Below are 20,191 nucleotides of genomic sequence, written 5' to 3'. Positions count from 1 at the left end.
TCTAGCTGCCGCTGTCAAGAGTTTTATCTTTCAGTTTTAGTTAGTTGAACACTAGTCACATGTACTTTGATTTTTGGATTTTGAACTATGTAATCAGTTAATCATTTATACTTTAATAATTATGTTTTGGATTGGTAACTTTGATATACTAACCTCGGGCAACCGAGATGGTGACGGTCTCTCATGCTAGGGTAGTCCTGGTAAGGCACCTTGGTATGTGGGGGTGTCACAAAGACCCCGAGAAAGACCCTTGGTGATTAGGTCCGAGATAGCGCAGGAGCGCCCGCCTCGAGGTCGAGACAAGAAATATGATAAAAATGACAAAGTCAAGGGAAAAATGGAAGAATAGAAGTAGCCTAAGGCCTTGTTCTTTCTGACTTTTTAGAGCTGAACTGAACTGAATGGAGCTGAGGTGAGCTGAACTGAACTGAATGGAGCTGAACTGAACTAAACTGAATGGAGGTGAACTGAAATGAATGGAGCTGAGCTGAGTTGAACTGAATAAAGCTGAACTTAGCTGAATGAAACTGAAGTGAACTAAAATAATCATATTAATAATAGTAATATTTAGTATAATTGTTATTATCAACTATAATAATATTAATATTTATAATGTAATACTAGTAATAATACTAATATTTATAATGTGAAACATTATCACATTTAAAAGATGAGTGTGGCGGAGATGCGTATATTGAGGTGGATGTGCGGCCATGCAAGGAAAATCGATTAAGGAATGAGGTGATTAGGGAAAAGGTAAAAGTGGTGCCAATAGGGGATAAGATGATGGAAAATCGACTAAGATGGTTTGGCTATGTGAAAAGGAGACCTATGGACGCATCGGTTAGAAGGCTGGAGACTTGGAGAACAGATAGGGTCCCTAGGGGTAGAGGGAGACCGAGACAGACATGGTTGAGAGTGATAAAGCAAGATATGAGATTTCTGGCGCTTGAGAAGAGTATGGTGACGGAGAGGGCACAATGGAGGGAAAGGATACATGTGGATTTTTAGTATTTCATGTTACTTGAAATATTTCGTGTTTTTATTTAATTTTAAAAAAAAAATTATTTGTTCTTCTCTCCTTTATTACACTTTTTTACCAAACACTTTCTTATATATTTTACTTGGTTTACTTTTATGGTATTCCGGATCCTTAAATTCTACTGCGGTTTTCAAAATCGTTTTAATCTTTATTCTCGGTTTAAATTTTAAGTTTTTATAAAAGAAATCCGGACTTCGATTTTAAAACCTATAAGTTTACCTTGACTTTGTATTATGTTTCACTCTCCCTTTTGTTTTTCATTTTTCCCTTTTCTATTTTTTTCGCATTTGCAGGTGTGCGTTCACCCATAGACGGTTCTAAAAGATGATCATGTCAGCCGACCCCAAATCATTTTGGGACTAAGGTTATGATGTTGTTGTTGTTGTAATCTAATACTAGTAATAATACTAATATTTATAAAAAAAAATTATAATATTATACATGAATAATCAATAATTATAATAATAAAAAATAGTAATTTTTTACTAATAATATTATGGATAAAAAAATAAATAATAATGTTAATATTAATAATAATATTAGTAAAAACAATCAAGTCAGCGTTGCTCCTATCCGGGTCGATCAACTCACTTTTCTCGAATGGTAATTCGGGCCAACGATTGCTCTCTTCGGATAGATCCTGCAAATGTAACAATTAGGCCTTGAGGAGGGGGGAGGGGGCGTTTCCTATGGGGTCCCTCTGTGATGTAAGTCAGTACGATATGGTGGATGATGATGATGATGATGATGATGATGATGATGATGATGATGATGATGATGATGATAGTGACAATAATGACAATAATGATAACAATAATAATAAGGGTAAATTGAAAACTTGTACCTAATATAACACTACTTTTCAAATCTTATAGCTAACATAATTTTTTTCAAAACTTATACCACAAGTACCCAAATTTTATAAACTCAATACCAACTGTCAAATCCGGTGAAAAAAACTAAAAAGTGACTGTTATACCCTTCCAGTAAATAGTCACCCACAATTACTTTTACTCCCCTACTTTCATTTTACTATCCCTAAATTAAAAAATCCCCCAAATTCTCAAAATCAAAATCCTATATCAGTCGTCTACAATCAATCAATCTTCTTCAGTACAACAAATACGACTTCTTCAATTTGATCAATACTAATCAATCCTCCAAAATTCCCCTCCTTATTTTGCGCACCTCAAATCAGGTTTGTACAATTAAAATTATCCTACTTTGGTTAATTATGACCCAAATTAGGGTTCTTTAGGAATTAATAGAACCCTTAATGACTTTTCACATTAATTAAACCCTTATTCTTTTCGCTTTAATAGAAACTTTGTTCATTGAATGATTTTTGTTATGTTGCTGATGTAATTGTGGAGTTGTTAGGTTGTTAATAATAATAATAATAATAATAATAATAATAATAATAATAATAATAATAATAATAATAATAATAATAATAATAATAATAATAATAATAATAATAATAATAATAATAATAATAATAATAATAATAATTATTATTATTATTATTATTATTATAATTATTATAATAATTATTATAATAATTATTATAATATTATTATAATAATTATTATAATAATAATAATAATAATAATAATAATATTATTATTATTATTATTATTATAATAATAATAATAGTTATAATAATAATAATAATTATGATATTAATAATAATAATAATAATAATAATAATAATAATAATAATAATAATAATAATAATAATAATAATAATAATAATAATAATAATAATAATAATAATAATAATAATAATAATAATAATAATAATAATAATAATAATAATAATAATAATAATAATAATAATAATAATAATAATAATAATAATAATAATAATAATAATAATAATAATAATAATAATAATAATAATAATAATAATAATAATAATAATAATAATAATAATAAAGGCTAGAGTTCCGGTGAGAACGGGGCTTATCGTGAGAACCGTGATAACAGATCTCAACCGTCCATCAAATGATCTGACGGCTGAGATTAGACGCGCGTTACTTTGAAAAGTAGACTTTCGCGCAAAACAAAAAATAAGAAAGTGTATATGTGAGCAATATCAAACCTACGGAACAAAATCAAACCATACGAAACAAAATCAATCGATTTCATCATTAATCCTTCCTTAATTTGTAAATTTTTGTTTTTCGACATCAAATTTAGTGATCTAAAATCGGTTATTCATCATCAATTGCTGTGTTCGAAGCGAAAATCTTCGGAAGCGAAATCAGATTCAATTTGTTCAAACTTTTGCATTCATCAGCTATTCAGTTATTTGAAGATCAAAAATTTGTAAGGAAAATCGGAGTTGATTTCGTCATTCATCTGGAATTACTGTTTTCGACAGTCAATCTTGAGGTATGTTCATTCAATGTTATTTAATCCTTGTTGAATTGATTTTATGATGATGTTAAAGTTAAATTTAATGAAATTCAACTTAATTTCGGATTTGATTAAATTTAGTTAACTAGATTTAATGTCCGAAAGCACAAAAACATTAATTTTATAACGAAAAGTGTTAAATTAGGGTTTATAGTTTGTTTGTTTGATTTTAGGATGATGATAAACGTAAATGTACTTTGTGGTGAAAAGAAATGTAAAAATAATGAGAAAGGAAAAGTGTGCAATTTGAAGTAACTGAAAAATAGTTTTGCATGTAATAATAATCAGTTGTGTTGTGGTGTACACGTTTCAGAAAGAAATGTCCTATCAGTTTTATTGAAATGTGCATTATCTATAATAACGATGTGCACGTAATTATTACCTTTTGCAAGTGGTCTTGCAACTGTTCACAATAAGTCACAATAAGTCAAATGACAGTTTCTAACTTGCTTATGTGGTGAAAAGACACAACTATTCACAGTAATTTAAATATTACTTCTGAATGTAGATTATATTATTTCAGAATGTACATTATATTAATTATAAAAGAACCTGTTCCATCAAATAAATTGTCCATTATCTATATTCATATTGTGTATTTTCTGATAATTAGGTGCAACTAAAATATCATTAAACACTATTTGGAAAATGTACATTATATTATATTTAAAGGTACATTAAATTATTTAAAAAAGAACATGAAACATTATTTCGAAAATAAATGTGCTTTCAGTTTACTTCAAATCTCCATTACGTATTTTCATAATGTGCATGTACTGTTTTATGAAAGAGATTTAAAAGCAGACCTTAAATGTACATTATATTATTTTTAAAGGTACATTTTATTATTTACACAGGAATTTGAAATATCAATTAAATTGAACTCGTAATACATATAGTCGTTTAAGTAACATAGATAACTTCAACCAGTTTAATAATTACAATGATTATAATGTGACTGTTGAAAAGACACAACTGTTCACAATATTTAATCTCTTCTACTCAATTAATCCACTATATAAACACAAGAGTACACCACCACTTTTCCATCCAATCTTCATTTCTAAAACCTTTTTGAATAACCAAAATCTTTAATCTCTCCAGAAAACTACCCAATCTTCTAAAAAAAACAATGTCTTATTCTAAATGCAAAATACCCGACTACCAGAACATTCAAGACAAAAACAATTTCATCACTAATTATAAGAAGTGGCAAGAAGACCAGTTTTCTTCAAACTGGATTACTTCAAAGGATATTCCTGTGGAGATGGATGTACCATCAGACACACGTCCTTTACATATTTTTCTTACTAATTATGAATTTCTCTCGATTATTTTTGAACGACTTGGGAGGCCAGAGAAGAAAAGCATGGCCAAGGTATGCAAGGCTTGGTCGTGTTGGTTCCTTTTAGGATCCAACGAAAAGAAAATTGAAAAGGATTATTACCGAAACGCGGTTTCGGGAAATGAAAATAGAATAATCACTATCACAAAGAATGGAAGGCTGCTTGAAAGATACTGCTTTTGCAGGCGTTTGTCTAGTCGTGAACAAAAAATTAGACATCATAAACGACAAGCACAACAAAGAAAAAACAAAGAAAATAAGATGAAATTGAAAAGTTGTATGAGGACAAGTCTGGTGATGAGGGTTATTACGACTCTGACTGTTAAATTAATTTACAAATATATTAAGTTAGTTTTCTAGTATATTGTTATTTTGTATTATCTTCTCTTGTTTTTTTTTTCACTATAAGCCTTAATAGGCTTTATGCGTCTGAAAGTCTTGAATGGCTTTTGTAAATATTTCTAATATTAATGAAATAGTATTATGTCATTTATTTTTTTGTTTACTGTCATTAACATTCAATACATTTTATATATGCTATATCAAAATGGACAACAATATTTCCTATGAACATTAGCAGTAAAATAAATGTTCCTTTAAAGGCATGATAATGGACATTGGAAGGAATACATTATATATGAACCTTTATTTGTACGAAATAAATTACCAATCTTTGTAGAGCATATTAGAATTCGATTACTGCATTATTGATGCAAGAATATTCAATATACTTATTTACTGAACTACTGTTGAAGCAGACAATGAGTACAAGTGATGGAAGTATGTCTTGTTCTACAAATAACAGCTTTAAGACTCCAAGAACAAGAATTGAACCATTAAATGCACTCCAGTATATTCCATTTTGTCCAGAGGAAAAGAAACCTAAAGTAGAACAAGTATTCGAAATACTAGAATCAGCAGAGTTATTCTACAAAAAATATTGTACAATCTGTGGGTTTACGCCAAGACTTGCAACAACAAAAAGGATTAAAGGCAATGAGTTACCAAACAATTTTGCATTAAGGAATGTTATCTGCAATAGGCAAGGTATAAATGAAAGTAGGAAAAGGAAGAGGACTGATACTGATACTGATACTGATACTGATACTGCTGAGAATGATGCACAATCTGATGTGACAGACATAAGCCGTATGAGGTCGATTACAAGAATTGACTGTCGTGCATTAGTGCAGTTCAAATACCAAGAAAATGGAACTTACATTGTTACCAGATTCGATGAAGCCCATAACCATCCACTTGCTTCGCCGGAATCTACAATATTCTTGAAAGGAAACCGAAAAATGACAGAGGTACAGAAACAATTTGTCACAAAGGTAAAGGTGCTAAAACTAGGTGGTGTGAAAGCCTATAGAGGTTGGAAGGAGCTGTGTGGAGGTTACAACAACATCGGTGCTACTAAGGTTGATTTCAAAAAGTTTGTCAGGGACATAAAAACCTACATTGGTAATTTTGATGCGCAAATGTTTGTTGAGAATCTTATTGGGAAAAAAGACACATACAGTTCTTTTTACTTTGATTTTATAGTAGATGAAAACAAGTGTCTGGCAGGAGTGTTTTGGGCAGATCCGATCTGCATAAAGATCTACATGTTGTTCGGTGAGGTGTTATCAGCAGATGCTACATATGGAACAAACAAGTACGATATGGTGTTTGTCCCTTTCACAGGAGTTGATCACCACAAAATGTGCATAACCTTTGGAGCTGGGTTGATAGGTGATGAAAGTATTGAGTGTTACAGATGGTTGTTCAAGACATTTTTGGAAGCAATGGACGGGTGCCATCCAAGAATTATAATTACTGATCAAGACAAATCAATGAAGTCGGTAGTCCCGGAAGTGTTTAAGGAGTCAACACACAAACTGTGCATCTGGCACATAATGAAGAAACTAAGAGAAAAAGTCAGTTATCAACTGTTTCAAGATCAGGATTTTAAGAGCAGGCTCAATAGGTGTGTTTGGAACAACCAACTGGAGCCTGATGAATTCGAAGAACAATGGGGGAAGATAATGACTGATTATCAGCTTGTAGAACACGAGTGGTTTTCAGATTTGTACGATATCAGGGAACAGTGGATCCCTGCCTATTTTAAAGATGTTTCCATGTCTGGCTTGATGAGGGTTACTTCAAGGTCTGAGAGTGAAAACATTTTCTTTGACAGGTTCCTCACACCTCATTTGACCCTTGTTGAGTTTTGGGTGTGCTATGAGAGTGCTTTGGAAGCACAAAGACACAAGCAGTCCAAGTTGAACAGTGACAACAAATACTCTGAAATCCCATGGAAAACTAACTCAAACCTTGAAGTCCATGCTTCTGAAATATACTCGCACAACATTTTCAAAGACTTCCAAACAGAGTTGGTTGCAGCTTTGTCTGATTACCATTTTAAAGATGTGGACAAGATTGATAAGACAAAAATATATATTCTAACAGACTTGCAGATGCCAAATAAGTCATGGAACGTAGCATTTTCACCAGATAACATCGAGATTACTTGTTCTTGTTCTATGTTTAAGAGAATGGGCTTGTTGTGCATGCACTGTCTTTGGGTTCTACACAACCAAGATTTTCAGAAAATACCAGAACAGTACATAATACAAAGATGGACAAAAGCTACAATGAGTAAGCCTGTCTTTGATAAAGAAGGCAAAGTGATAGATGTCTCTCAAAAGTTTTCTGACCGGAAAAGTTTGAGTACTGAGCTGTGGCAAGAGGTTTATTCTTGTGTCAGCATAGCTGAGTGTGATGATAACTACATGAAGCTTTTGATTGAAAAACTGAGAGATATTAGATTGGATATGATTAGTAACAGAAGTGTTCCAGCAAAGAAGAAAGACAAGATGAAAGAAATAGAAAAGTATGTGGGCTGCAAAATACCTCAGAAGTTGGTCATTCATGTTCCTAGAAAATCTAAAAACAAGGGTAGGACCAAGAGCAAGAGAATTGAATCACAAATGTTAAAAGCCCTAAAGAAGAGAGCAAAAGAGAAGAGGTACTGAAAACATGTGGCCGCCAAGGACACAACTCTAGGACTTGCAAAGAAACAAACCATCTGACAAGTATGTATAATTTGCTTCCTTGCCAAAGCATATTACATTTATGCTAAATAATTAGTAATTATACAAGTATAGCGCATAGTGTTTACCTTCGAAAATCATCACTCTTATATGGAGGCACATAAGCTCTTTGTGCAATGAACATTATGGTTGTTCTGAAGGTATAGATCAGAATTTCAGCAATGTACATTTGGTTAACATTAAATGTATATCAATTTAGTTGTTCATTTTGGCCATTTTGTCCTTATAAAATCTAATATTTAATTTACATTCTGTTGCATATTCACCAAATACCACAATGAAGATGACGACGATGAAGGAGATGAATCTGATGATGTGGAGGACGAGGATGATGAGGACGATAACGAAGTGGAAGATGCAAATTTTTGATTCAAGGATAGACATTCATAATATACACTACGAGAACATTCTTAAAGGCTTGTATGTACAATACGATTTTATTGCCAAAGTACATTACTCTTATAGCCAAAGTATATTACATTTGTATCAAAGGATCATTATTATTGTTCTGCAAGGACATCATCAACTTGATTGGAATTGTTTTCCTAGAGTACAATATTTGAAGGCACAAAAGCCTTTTGCACAATAAACATTATTGTTGTTCTGGAAGAATATAATAAACTTTATTGAAATTTGTTTCCGAAATATAACACTCTCTTGAATTAAAATTTTTTCAAACTTCAGGTTGTACGAGTCGTAGCTTCCTCAATATATGTTACATTACTCACTCACATGTCAAAAATGAAACTAAAAAAGTTTTTACGGCTTGAATTCAGCATCTTCCTCATCTTCATCGTCGTATTCTTCCCATGGCAGTGGGTTTGAACGGAAATTCATTGCCTTCTTTAGTACAATATCAAAACATACATTGCCTTTTGCTGAAATCATATATGAAATGTATTTCTTCCGCAGATTCAGTAGGGGAGCATCCTAGGAAATTAAAGAAAACAAGGGGTTAGAACATTTACAAATGCGTACTGAATTATGTAATAATAATAATTGTATTACTTCTTAAATTCACATCGGCTTTTTTAAGCCCACAGGTCCAATTTAGATTACCCTAAAATGTCTCCATATGTCTCATAACGTAAACACCACAATCAGTCTTATTAGTGTTGTTCCTTCACTTCATCTTTGCAAGAATAGGCTGCAGTTTTTTGATGCGATCAACTTTTACCTTTGAAATACCAATGTCTTTCAAGTATTCTGCTAGAACATTACGCTGACGGAGAAGGGGGAAAAACATTAGGACACTAATAATTATGAGCTACAATATCACAAAAATAAGAAAATTAAGACAGATCATATTGTTGGGGAAGGTACACTCTATGTAAAGTCATTGTACATTCATAATAATGAAAAGGAACAGCATGTAGTGTTGTTAAGCAAAAGAGAGCATAAAATCTTACAAAAGACAGTGGTCTATCGTGGAAAAATTCCTCTGGTTTTCCATCACGATGCACAATATCAATGATGATGAACATATACTTGTTGCTGTCAATGACTAGTAAATGACCAGTAAATGGTAATGCCTTTTATATATAACTGGGAAGAAGAACTGTAGATTTTAAAAGATTTAATTAGGCAACAAGCAAACTAAATATAACATGCAGAAAGAGTGTATATTGTCGATGCTAACCAAATCAATTGCATCTGGGTTAATCGAGAATTGGGTAAACTCTTCTTTCATTATATCATTAACCACCTTAAAATTTTCAACAGTTTCCAGTTCTCCTTGAAGCATCATCTGTATACAAGACAAGTAATGTTTCTGATGTTAATCAAGGGAAACAACATTACAAAGTTTACTTTTTGAAATAAGTTTATATAAATATTTGACTTACACACACAGTTGTGGTGAAAAAAAATCGATATGGCTCTGAAAAGTTTCTTATAGATTCCTTGGCATTTAGAAGTTTTGCCCAACAATCGATCACATCGCTCGTTAAATACTTAGATTCTCGTAGCGTTGTCATTTCAATACGCCGAAGAGAAATGTCACCCACATGTACAAGAAGTTCCCTGGTTCAGGACTACTAGTGTTAACTGAAAACATGATACAGAATATTTTAAATTTAAATATTGTACATTAGTAGTAATATATATATATACCTGGCTAAATCAGTATGTTTTATCTCTACTGTACGACACATATCAACAATGCAATTCTGAAAGTCAGTAAGAGGAGTAATAATGCTTGTATCTGTGCTTAGTAAATTACGATTTGCAAGGATGCTCAGAGACTCTGGTTGACTTGTTTCATGTTCATGAACATTTTGATTGTTGATGATTTTGCCCTTGGTAGTGTCAGCACTGTCAAGCACATCATTGTAATCTGTACTCATCTCCTCCGTACCAGCTATATCCTTTGCATTTTTGTCCTCATCTTTAAGACAGAAATTATGCTCATTTGTACTTTTGTCTTTTATCCTAGTTATGTCGTTTGTATTACTCACATCTGTCGTGCTGTCATTATTCTCACAAACATCATTACCATCTGGTATATTCCCTTCTGTACAACCTACCTCCACTGTTCTCTTCTTAACCCTAACAGTCTCATTGTTGTCACAGACACCAATATCATCTGTACTCTTCTCTTTCTTTCCAACTACCTCGTCTCCTATCTCCTCATCCCCGGTAGTCTCATCACCACATTTATCCTCGTAGAATTCTTCATCAGACGAATCCAGTTTCTTTGGGAAGGGCTTCTCTTGATACTGCTTCACCTTTTTTAAAATATCTTCACAAACAATGTTGCACTTGGATGAAACCAAAGTCTAAAGATATTTGATTCTCAATATTCGAAGTCCATCCATCTACAAAAGTTAAAATATCTTGAGGATAGGTAACTAATAAACAAGAATGTGCTTTTAATAATTTAAGAAAGATCATTTAATTAAACCAAAAGTACATTTACAATTATGGGATATAAAATGTTTAGAAACTTACGTTGTTTTTTGTCAACCCACAAGTCCAATACTGACCCCCCTTGTATGTTTCCATGTGTTTCATTGTGTAAATACCACAGTTAACAACATTTTGATGGGTTCTCCAAGGCATTTTTAATACAGCAGGCTCCATTGCTCTTACTCTTTCCTTCAAATCATCAATGTCATTCAAATATTCTGCCAAAGCATTACGCTGCATGGAAAAATTCAGATCCAACTGTCTAGAGAGACCGTGCAAAAAATATGACATTATAAAAGAAAAAATAACCAATGAAAGGCAACTGAACATTTACCATATCCCAAGGTTTGTTTCCATAACGAGTTTTTGGGTTTTCATCATGCTGTTGATTATCAAGAATGACAAACTTGCCATATTGAATACGAACAGGTAAAAATGCTTATCGGATATTATTGGGAAAAAAACGGTTTTATATAAGAAAATATTAGAAGATACAACAGACATAAAATTTGTTACGAGAGTAAATTAGCAGCAGATAACACTATGTATTGACTATATATATTGTTTGAGCTAACCATATCAACTTTTGTCACATCAATAATCCCAGCATGATTTAACTCATTTTTAAGATGCTTCTTGAATACTTCCAATTGTCATTCAAATTTTAATTCTTTCCTTTGCCCTTGAAATGCTAGCTACACACACAGAACATAATATTCTTCTCTTAATATACACTTGTATAACATAAAATTATTGTAATATAGAATGAAATAAAATTTTACTTACAAATACGAGGGTTGAAGCAAAGAATCGACGTGGTGCTGAAGATTTTCTTTCAAGTTCCTTGAAATTCAAGTAAGCTGACCAACAATCAACCACAACATCTGATATATACCGAGGTGGTTTTAGAGATGCAAAAAGATATCGGGTACCCACGACATTCTTAAACTCAAAGAGCTTTTCACTGGTTCAGACGTTACACAAAACAAGTCAGTTAATTACATATATGTACATTATCTTTATTAATAATGCACATAATACCCAAAAGAAATGTACAGAATGATTAAATAAAACAAACATAATGAGTAGAATAAAATATACCAAGCAAGAACAGTGTCTTTTCCCTTAGTGTAGTAAACGTAGTCAGCAATACAATGCTGAAACTCAGATGGCTCTGTACATGGATCAGTGTCTCCTCTTAGTAAATCAAGTTCAGTACTAATATCTAATCTCGGGTTGGGATTGGTTGTTTTGGGTTCTTCACTAATAATCTTTAGATAAATGCTACATACAAGGGTATTTATAAGATTATCCGTATTGGCTTCTTGCTCATTCTCCCCGTCACTATCAACATAAAGATGGTTCGAATCATTTCGTACATCCTTGTCATCATTAGACATTTTGTTTTTGTCAGACTCCCTTTCTGACACCTCTTCCTTGTTGTCTTCATTCTCATTTTCAACTGTTTCAACTTTGTTTTCCTCAAACTCCGCTTCTGACACGTCTTCCTTCTTATCTTCATTCCCATTTTCAAATGATTCAACTTTGATTTCCTCAGACTCCCCTTCTGACATCTCTTCCTTCTTGTGTTCATTCCCATTGTCAACTGTTTCAACTTTGTTTTCCTCTGACTCTCCTTTCGACACCTCTTCCTTGTTATCTTCATTCCCATTGTCAACTAATTCAACTTCTTTTCTCAATGCACAAGGCTTCTGGAATAGTTGAAATGTATCAAATTAAAGAACAATACACATAAGCACCAAGTTAACATAATATAACAAAAAATATGATCAACATATTTACCTTTTTATATGTATAAAAAATAGGCCTCTTCAATGACATGCTTTCAACCTGAATACTATTTTTTGAAATTATGTTTACATTATTCAAAGCTTCAAGAACCAAAGGATGATTACTACATCATTCTCAAAGAAATTGAACAACATCCGGAATATCAAAGAACATTAGTACCAAAAGAACTTTCACTATCAGCGGAGCTGTGCTCATTTGACAAATTGAGTAAACTAAATGCATGATCACAGAGCTTCTTAGCAGTCTTGTTCTCCTTAATTATTGATGCTCCTTTTTAGAACTTAGCCTTAACAGATGATATGTTCTGAGCTAAACTAGTTATATATTTAGCAAGATAAAGAATATACTCCTCGGTGTAGTCCTTTGTTCCATAGACAAATTCGACAACTGTATTGTCAACCACCTCCTCAATCGGTGTTTCCAACTTACCGTTTCCAAACATACCGCTTTTCATCTCATCCTTCTCTCTGGATGATAACAAACTACAAGTCCAACCTACCAACGTATAATAATTTCTTTCAACTTTTCGTTCCACATGAACAACGCGATCAACATAGATGAGCTGCAAAAAAAAAGATAATTAATTAGAAGAAAATGAAAACGTACCTTGCAATGTTAAATTAATTTATGAACTTCAAATATATTTTTGGAGACTTCTTACCTTCAAAAACAACAGTGGCCCGCCAAAGTGAGTCTCCTTTTCCACCCACTCAATCTTGCTTTCTTGAAGACTTTTTAACAAAAAGAAAAACCAATTGTAATCTTTGATTTCATCAACATTCATCAACGATTTCAAGACATGATGATTAACCAAAGGCTTTTGGGTGTTTCTCATTAGCAAAGAAACAGCAAACACAACAAAGTTAACCTTGAATTCATCACCACCATGATCATGATTTATCAACCAATTCTCAAGCGTTTTCAGTGGAACTTGTCCATCTTTTATACCAAATTGTAGTTTCCATTTGGCATAAAACTCTTGAAACTGTTCGGATTCAGTATGAGTTTTAGATAATTCAACTATTTTAGGGCCTATTGGAAATCCAAATGTTGATCTTACATCAGAAACCTTCAAGAACATTTTCTCACCATCAAGAAGATCAATACAGTTTTGGTATGGGTTATACTGCTTAATTAACCAGTACCCAAGCTTTAAAGGAATCGAACGAACTCTTAACCAAAACAGGCCACTAAATCTAATCTCTTCTAGCGCGCACCACTGTTCGTATGACAAATGTTCAACTACCTCAACTATTCCTGTATGAGACATTCTCGTATATGCACTTTTAAACGAAGAGAAATCAAACTTCTGCTTACACTTGGAACCCAATACCATCATATTACTTACTTTACCCATTCGAGGACTTTGTTTCTTCGCAATAACAATTTGTTTATTAACAGAAACAATTTGTTTCTTAACTGGAAGATCCTCGTCCTTTTCTTCATTTATCTTCTTTGCAAAAGATTGTATACATTTAGATTTACTGTCAATAGTAGCTGATTTACGCTTTCTTGTAAATGGAGTACACTCATTTTTACCATCAGTGCAACTCTCAGCTAGTGGAAAAATAAAAGTAACTTTTCTTCGCTTTTGAGATTTTTTATCTTCCTGCTGCATAGTCTGTAATTATAAAATGAAATTACAAAACAAGTAGAGATAATCAGCAGTTACCTAATTTCAGGAAATGTACATTAGTCACAAAGTTAATGTACTTTCAGATGATTCAGAACAATTTATATATTAAAAACAACGGCCACATTAATTTAAATTGAATGTACATTATATTATGCCGTTCAATTTAAAATACAAAATTATCAAGTAGAGATAATCAGCAGTTACATAATTTTAGGAAATGTACATTACTCACAAAGATAATGTACTTTTAGATGATTCGGAATAATTTCTATATTAAAAACAAACGACACATTAATGTAAGCTGAATGTATATTATATTATTACGTTCAATTGAAAATACAAAATTAACAAGTAGTGATAATCAGCAGTTACCTAATTTTAGGAAATGTACATTAGTCACAAAGATAATGTACTTTTAGATGATTCAGAACAATTTCTATATTAAAAATAATAGGCACATTAATTTAAGCTCAATGAACATTATATTATTACGTTCAATTCAAAATGCAAAATTAATAGCAACTAGAAAGTAAATGTACAAAAAATACTTCAGAGATCTAAAATTGGGGAAGAACAATGTGAATGTATTTCTAAATGTAGAAACAATAATTCAGGCACATTGATCCGAGTGTATTTTTAACAGTAAAGCAGTATAAATATCTAAAATCAAAACATCAAAATTATACTATTGTTGAACAATTAAGTGATCCAAATTAAACATTAATTTTGGCAAAACGTTCCAGCCACAAATGCAGTTTGATTTTCAGACCCGAAGCAACTTTTAATTCGTTTGGGGACTAAAGTATATATTTCTTTTCACTAGATAAAAAAACATACTGATTAATCAAATAATACTTATAAATGAAATAATCAGAATGTTATATAGGCTACTATTTAGATAAAGATATGCATTTCTTTTGTAGGGAAAAATAATAAGAACAAAAAAAACCAGAAACCAGAGCACCTTTTCAAGGGAGTGAAGACGTTTTCTATGATTATTCCTTAGATTTTGTAATTAGCACACTAGTTTAGACAAGTATTTATAGTGAGCTTTATATTTAAACTGATTATGAAATAGTCTTGAATGGCTTTTGTAAATATTTCTAATATTAATGAAATAGTATTATGTCGTTTATTTGTTTGTTTACTGTCATTAACATTCAATACATTTTATATATGTTATATCAAAATGGACAACAATATTTCCTATGAACATTAGCAATAAAATAAATGTTCCTTTAAATGCATGACAATGGACATTGGCAAGAATACATTATATATGAACCTTTATTTGTACGAAATAAATTACCAATCTTTGTAGAGCATATTAGAATTCGATTACTGCATTATTGATGCAATAATATTCAATATACTTATTTACATAAAGATATGCATTTCTTTTGAAGGGAAAAAATAATAAGAAAAAAAAAAACAGAAATCAGAGTACCTTTTAAAGGGAGTGAAGGCGTTTTCTATAATTATTCCTTAGATTTTGTAATTAGCACACTAGTTTAGACAAGTATTTATAGTGAGTTTTATATTTAAACTGCTTTAGATAAGAATAGGAGAAGTTACAATTTATGAGTGTAGTATTATTTGTCTTTTCACATGCATTAATTTACAACTGCCATTTGACACATGTCTCATATAATTAAATTAAGTTTAATTGTCAATCAAATTATCATGAATAGTGGTGTCTTTTCACCTGAATTAATTTACAACTTGCATGTGAGAGTGTGATTATTAGATGCATTAATTTATATTTTTTAATTTAAAAGGTACATTGTTAATGCACGTAATGGACATTGTAATTACCGTGATGGGACAATTATTTTCATGATGTATCGAAGATCCAAAAATTAAAAAAGATACTACGTCAATATAATAAAATATCATTAACAAATAAGAGAATGTACTTATATTCTTATATTCTGAATGGACATTGAAAATCAACAGTAGGTACAAGGGGTATGAGATAAATATAAAACTTATATTCAAATGTACCTCAGCTGTTTATATGTATTACTCGGTTTGATTTAATAGAATAAAAGCAAGTTCGACCGCTGGTCAAGAAATTGATGTCGGGATAGTGTCAAAATCTTCTTCTACACCGTCTACAATAACAGGTTTCCTAACTCGGGCGCCAAATGATATTGAAACAGGTGCAATGTCCTCCTTGTTAAGAGATTGTCTGTCAAGTAACAAAGACACCTTCTGAAAACCACTACATTATCCCAGGTAGTCGTTATAATCCCAAATGAAATGCTTGTTTGTAATCTCCTTTCATATTCTTCTCTTAAACGGACTTCCTCATTATGTATGATAAACATCTTAGCCTAACACTTGCATACTGCTTCCATGTTATGTTTGTCAGCTTGATTAACTTTTTGAAAGATTTGTAGCATGTAAGTTTCATCTTGTAGTACTGTGTTTTTTGCATGGTTGTCCTCCACCCCTGCAATTATGGTGTCGTTCCCGTTAAATAGCCATCCTAGCATTGTCTTCTTTGCGTCAAGATGATGTTCAATGAATTGTTTTCTGTCTTCCTCTTCAGAATTTTTATACCAATCCTAAGCAAAATAATGACATGTTTTCCTCTATAGACAGATTAAGAATGGTTATCCCAAAATGTTCATTAAACGATAGCATTTAGAACATCATGTTGTAAACTTTAAAAACACTATTAATTGAATGATGAACACTGTGAGCAGTTAAAGTGGAAGCATGTAATGGAAGGTACAATAGCATTTTAAACATCATACACCATAATCAATTCTTTAAATTTTATACCAGATATTTCAAACAACATTATTCGAAATTGAGTAAATTTGTACAATTAGTATTTTAATTTACCTATTACTTCTATTTCATATGTTGTACACAATTTTTCTACTTGCCCCAATTACCCCAATACACGTAAATCTCACACAATTGTAATCAATAATTAACAAATCTAAACGAAATGTATATTATTTTTATCCCTTGAGGACAGTTCGAGATTATTTGCAAATGTTTAGCAAACTTGACATGAACATCCCATTAAATTGAAAACGACGAAAATGTAACCAACAAAAGAGGCAGGATTTTCAGCTGATTTTGTCATTGATTTAAATCAACCAAATATAAAAACCTAAGAAATACACCAAAACAATGGACGAAATTCAGGACAAGTTACTAAATGAACGTGATTACCTGGAAATGAAGAAGTATTGAAAACGAAGGTGGAGTATAATTAAAATTTATGGAGAAGTTACCTAATACTCCGTAGTTGAAAGAAGTATTTTCTTTGTAAAGTTGGTTTGAAAGAAGTATGCCTTTTATCTATTTTAGATTTACACCTAATTGTGTGTTATAATTGAACATAAATTGACTATACTTCCACCATAGGTATTATTAGGTCCACCCTAGATTTACGTGTCTTGAGGTAATTGGGACAAGTAGGAAAATTGTGTGCAACATATGAAATAGAAGTAATAGTTAAATTAAAATACTAATTGTACATATTTACTCAATTTCGAATATTGCTATTTCTCTTCTCTTTTCTGCCCTCTTCTCATATGATTTGTTTAAATATTAGTGTATACGGAGTATATTTTTTTGTTATCCACTTTGCAATCCGACCACGCACGATATAAACTAATTGAATCAATTGTGAGATCCTAAAGCGGGAAAGTTACATAGGATGTAAATTTATTTTCCTTAAAATGAACATTCTCATATTAAAGCAAGAACATCGTCGATTTTGGTGTACATTTGTTTTCCTTAAAATGGACAATTAATCATTATAGAATGAACATTATACCAAGTAGGTTGGGATGAATGCACATCCAATACAACTTTGGTGTACATACGCCAAAGATCAAATGTACATTATCAATACAGCAAACCCAATAGACATCAACTAACGCCAGATATGTCGACAGCACAAAAGAAAACTAATAAATCATATTCAGGAACTATTTGTGAGTGTCAATGACACGCTAATGCATGTCTAATAACGCTGTTACGATGTTTGTTGTGATCAAATGTTATTAGCGTGCATAGGTACTTGAATCTCAGCATTGTCAACGATCTCATCTGCAAAAAAAAAATGAAATTAGAATTTAATAACCAGCAAGATAACATTGATTTGGTTGATCTAAATAAGTTACAATTGAAATGTAAAACTCACATCAATATTGGACAGTCCACAGTCTCAACTGGCTATTCCCTTAAATGTTTCCATGTGCCTCATGGTGTAAATACCACAGTCAAAAATATTTTTGTTATTTCTCCATGGAAGCATTGCTATTGTAGGATCCATGCCCGTTACTAGATTACTTTTCTCCATAGTTGATTGATTTTCACCCAAAAACCGTGCAAATGCATCACCGTGAAACACAATAATAAAAATTAGACGAGATGAACCATAATGTACATGAATTTACCAATGCAAGTGAAAGAAAACAAGTCATATTTGAGGAGAATGTAAATTTACCAGTTCAAGTACACTATCACCATACTCTTCTAAGACACTTCCCCTTCTAATGCGATTGTCAAGAATCATGAGACATTTCCTTGGCAGGTCGAAAACGTACAACACAAAATGATTCTCAAGTGCAATAGGGAAGAAGAACTAGCATCAGGGAAAGAAACAATTATAAGGTCACTGACAGGTAAAGGTTAATTTCATGTTAAGTAATAGCACATTTTGAAAACTTTGACAGTACATTCAGTGACTTCTATTCAAATAGACTACTATAGTAATGCTGAATTTAATTTCAATTACTAAATGAAGTGAGGGACTGGCTAGTTCAATGGATGGTAGATCAATCCACTCAAACTCATTTAATTCTACTTCGATGCGACGCTTGAATGGTTTGTAACGATGATCATCAATAGAAGCACCTGTGTTCTTCATTAATAACAACTGCACAATGAAGATAAAATTTTAGTAATGTGAAAATGTTAGAAATATTAAACTGAAATACATGAAAACAATGACCAAACTTACATATGTAAGTGTACTAAAAAAGAATCGTGTGAGATTAGTTGGATTCCCATCCTTTTCTTTGTAGTTTAGGTATGCCGACCAAGAATCTATGACAAAGCTTGAGATATAGTGATACGGCTTTATTGACAACAGTTGATCCTAACCAAGGACATTATTTTGAACTCAAATAACGTATTACTGCACACAAACAGTAATAGAATTATGATCAGCAGCAGATATGTAAAGATGAATGTAAAATATTAAAACTTCTGTATGGAATTACCATGCGTTATCCACAGAACCCTGGCCAGTGAACACATAAATTAAAATCTGATATTGCATTAATGTCAAAGGTATCAAGGGATTGGTGTCGTCAATAGCGTCAAGGAGAGGTTCACAGGAAGGACTCCTACTAAAATGATATTAATTCCCTGTTTTCGGATATAAAGGTGGACGATCAGCAGAAAATTTCTTTCTTTTTTTACCCCGCTCTGGTGCTGCATAAACAGAAGAGTTCTCATCTTCCGGGAAGACACCTAAACTGAATGACACAGCAGCATTTGTAGGTGCATCCTTATTCCTCTCAGCAATCAATTTTCTCACTCTACGAAGAGTTGCTATATGTTTGCTAGCAGAAGTAGGTGGTTTGTTAAAAACCTGGTCTATTTGATATGATGTTTGAATAGGTGTTTCAGTTAAATGAGCAAGAATTTCTATCGGTGGCACTTCTGCACAGCTTGTTCCTAAGGTGGCCCTAAGAATGTCATGTTTGTCCCTCACAATCTGTTTAATGCGTGGCCAGTTTCAAGGTGGATCAACAATCCCATCTTCAATACGGCTGTCAGGAACATCAATCAACAAAGGACAAGAGGAGTTTTTTAGGAGGCTACACGAAGTGCCGCGAACTCTAGGACGATTAACAATCTCCTCTATTGTAGGACTGTCGGGAACATCAATAATC

The 20,191-nt window shown here is 32.0% G+C and overlaps 1 protein-coding gene across 1 annotated transcript; it reads left to right on the top strand.

The window, feature by feature from the left end:
* Positions 1-4,595: 4,595 nt before the first annotated feature.
* LOC141651555 (protein FAR1-RELATED SEQUENCE 5-like) lies at positions 4,596-8,603 on the top strand. The gene is made up of 3 exons (XM_074459259.1): positions 4,596-4,841; positions 5,567-7,818; positions 8,588-8,603. Exons 1-3 carry the CDS (start codon positions 4,596-4,598, stop codon positions 8,601-8,603), a joined length of 2,514 nt encoding a protein of 837 aa, XP_074315360.1.
* Positions 8,604-20,191: the final 11,588 nt, after the last annotated feature.

This window comes from Silene latifolia, chromosome 4 (genome assembly GCF_048544455.1).
Source record: "Silene latifolia isolate original U9 population chromosome 4, ASM4854445v1, whole genome shotgun sequence".
Classification (NCBI taxonomy): domain Eukaryota; kingdom Viridiplantae; phylum Streptophyta; class Magnoliopsida; order Caryophyllales; family Caryophyllaceae; genus Silene; species Silene latifolia.
This window is presented reverse-complemented; position numbering and strand designations above follow the sequence as displayed.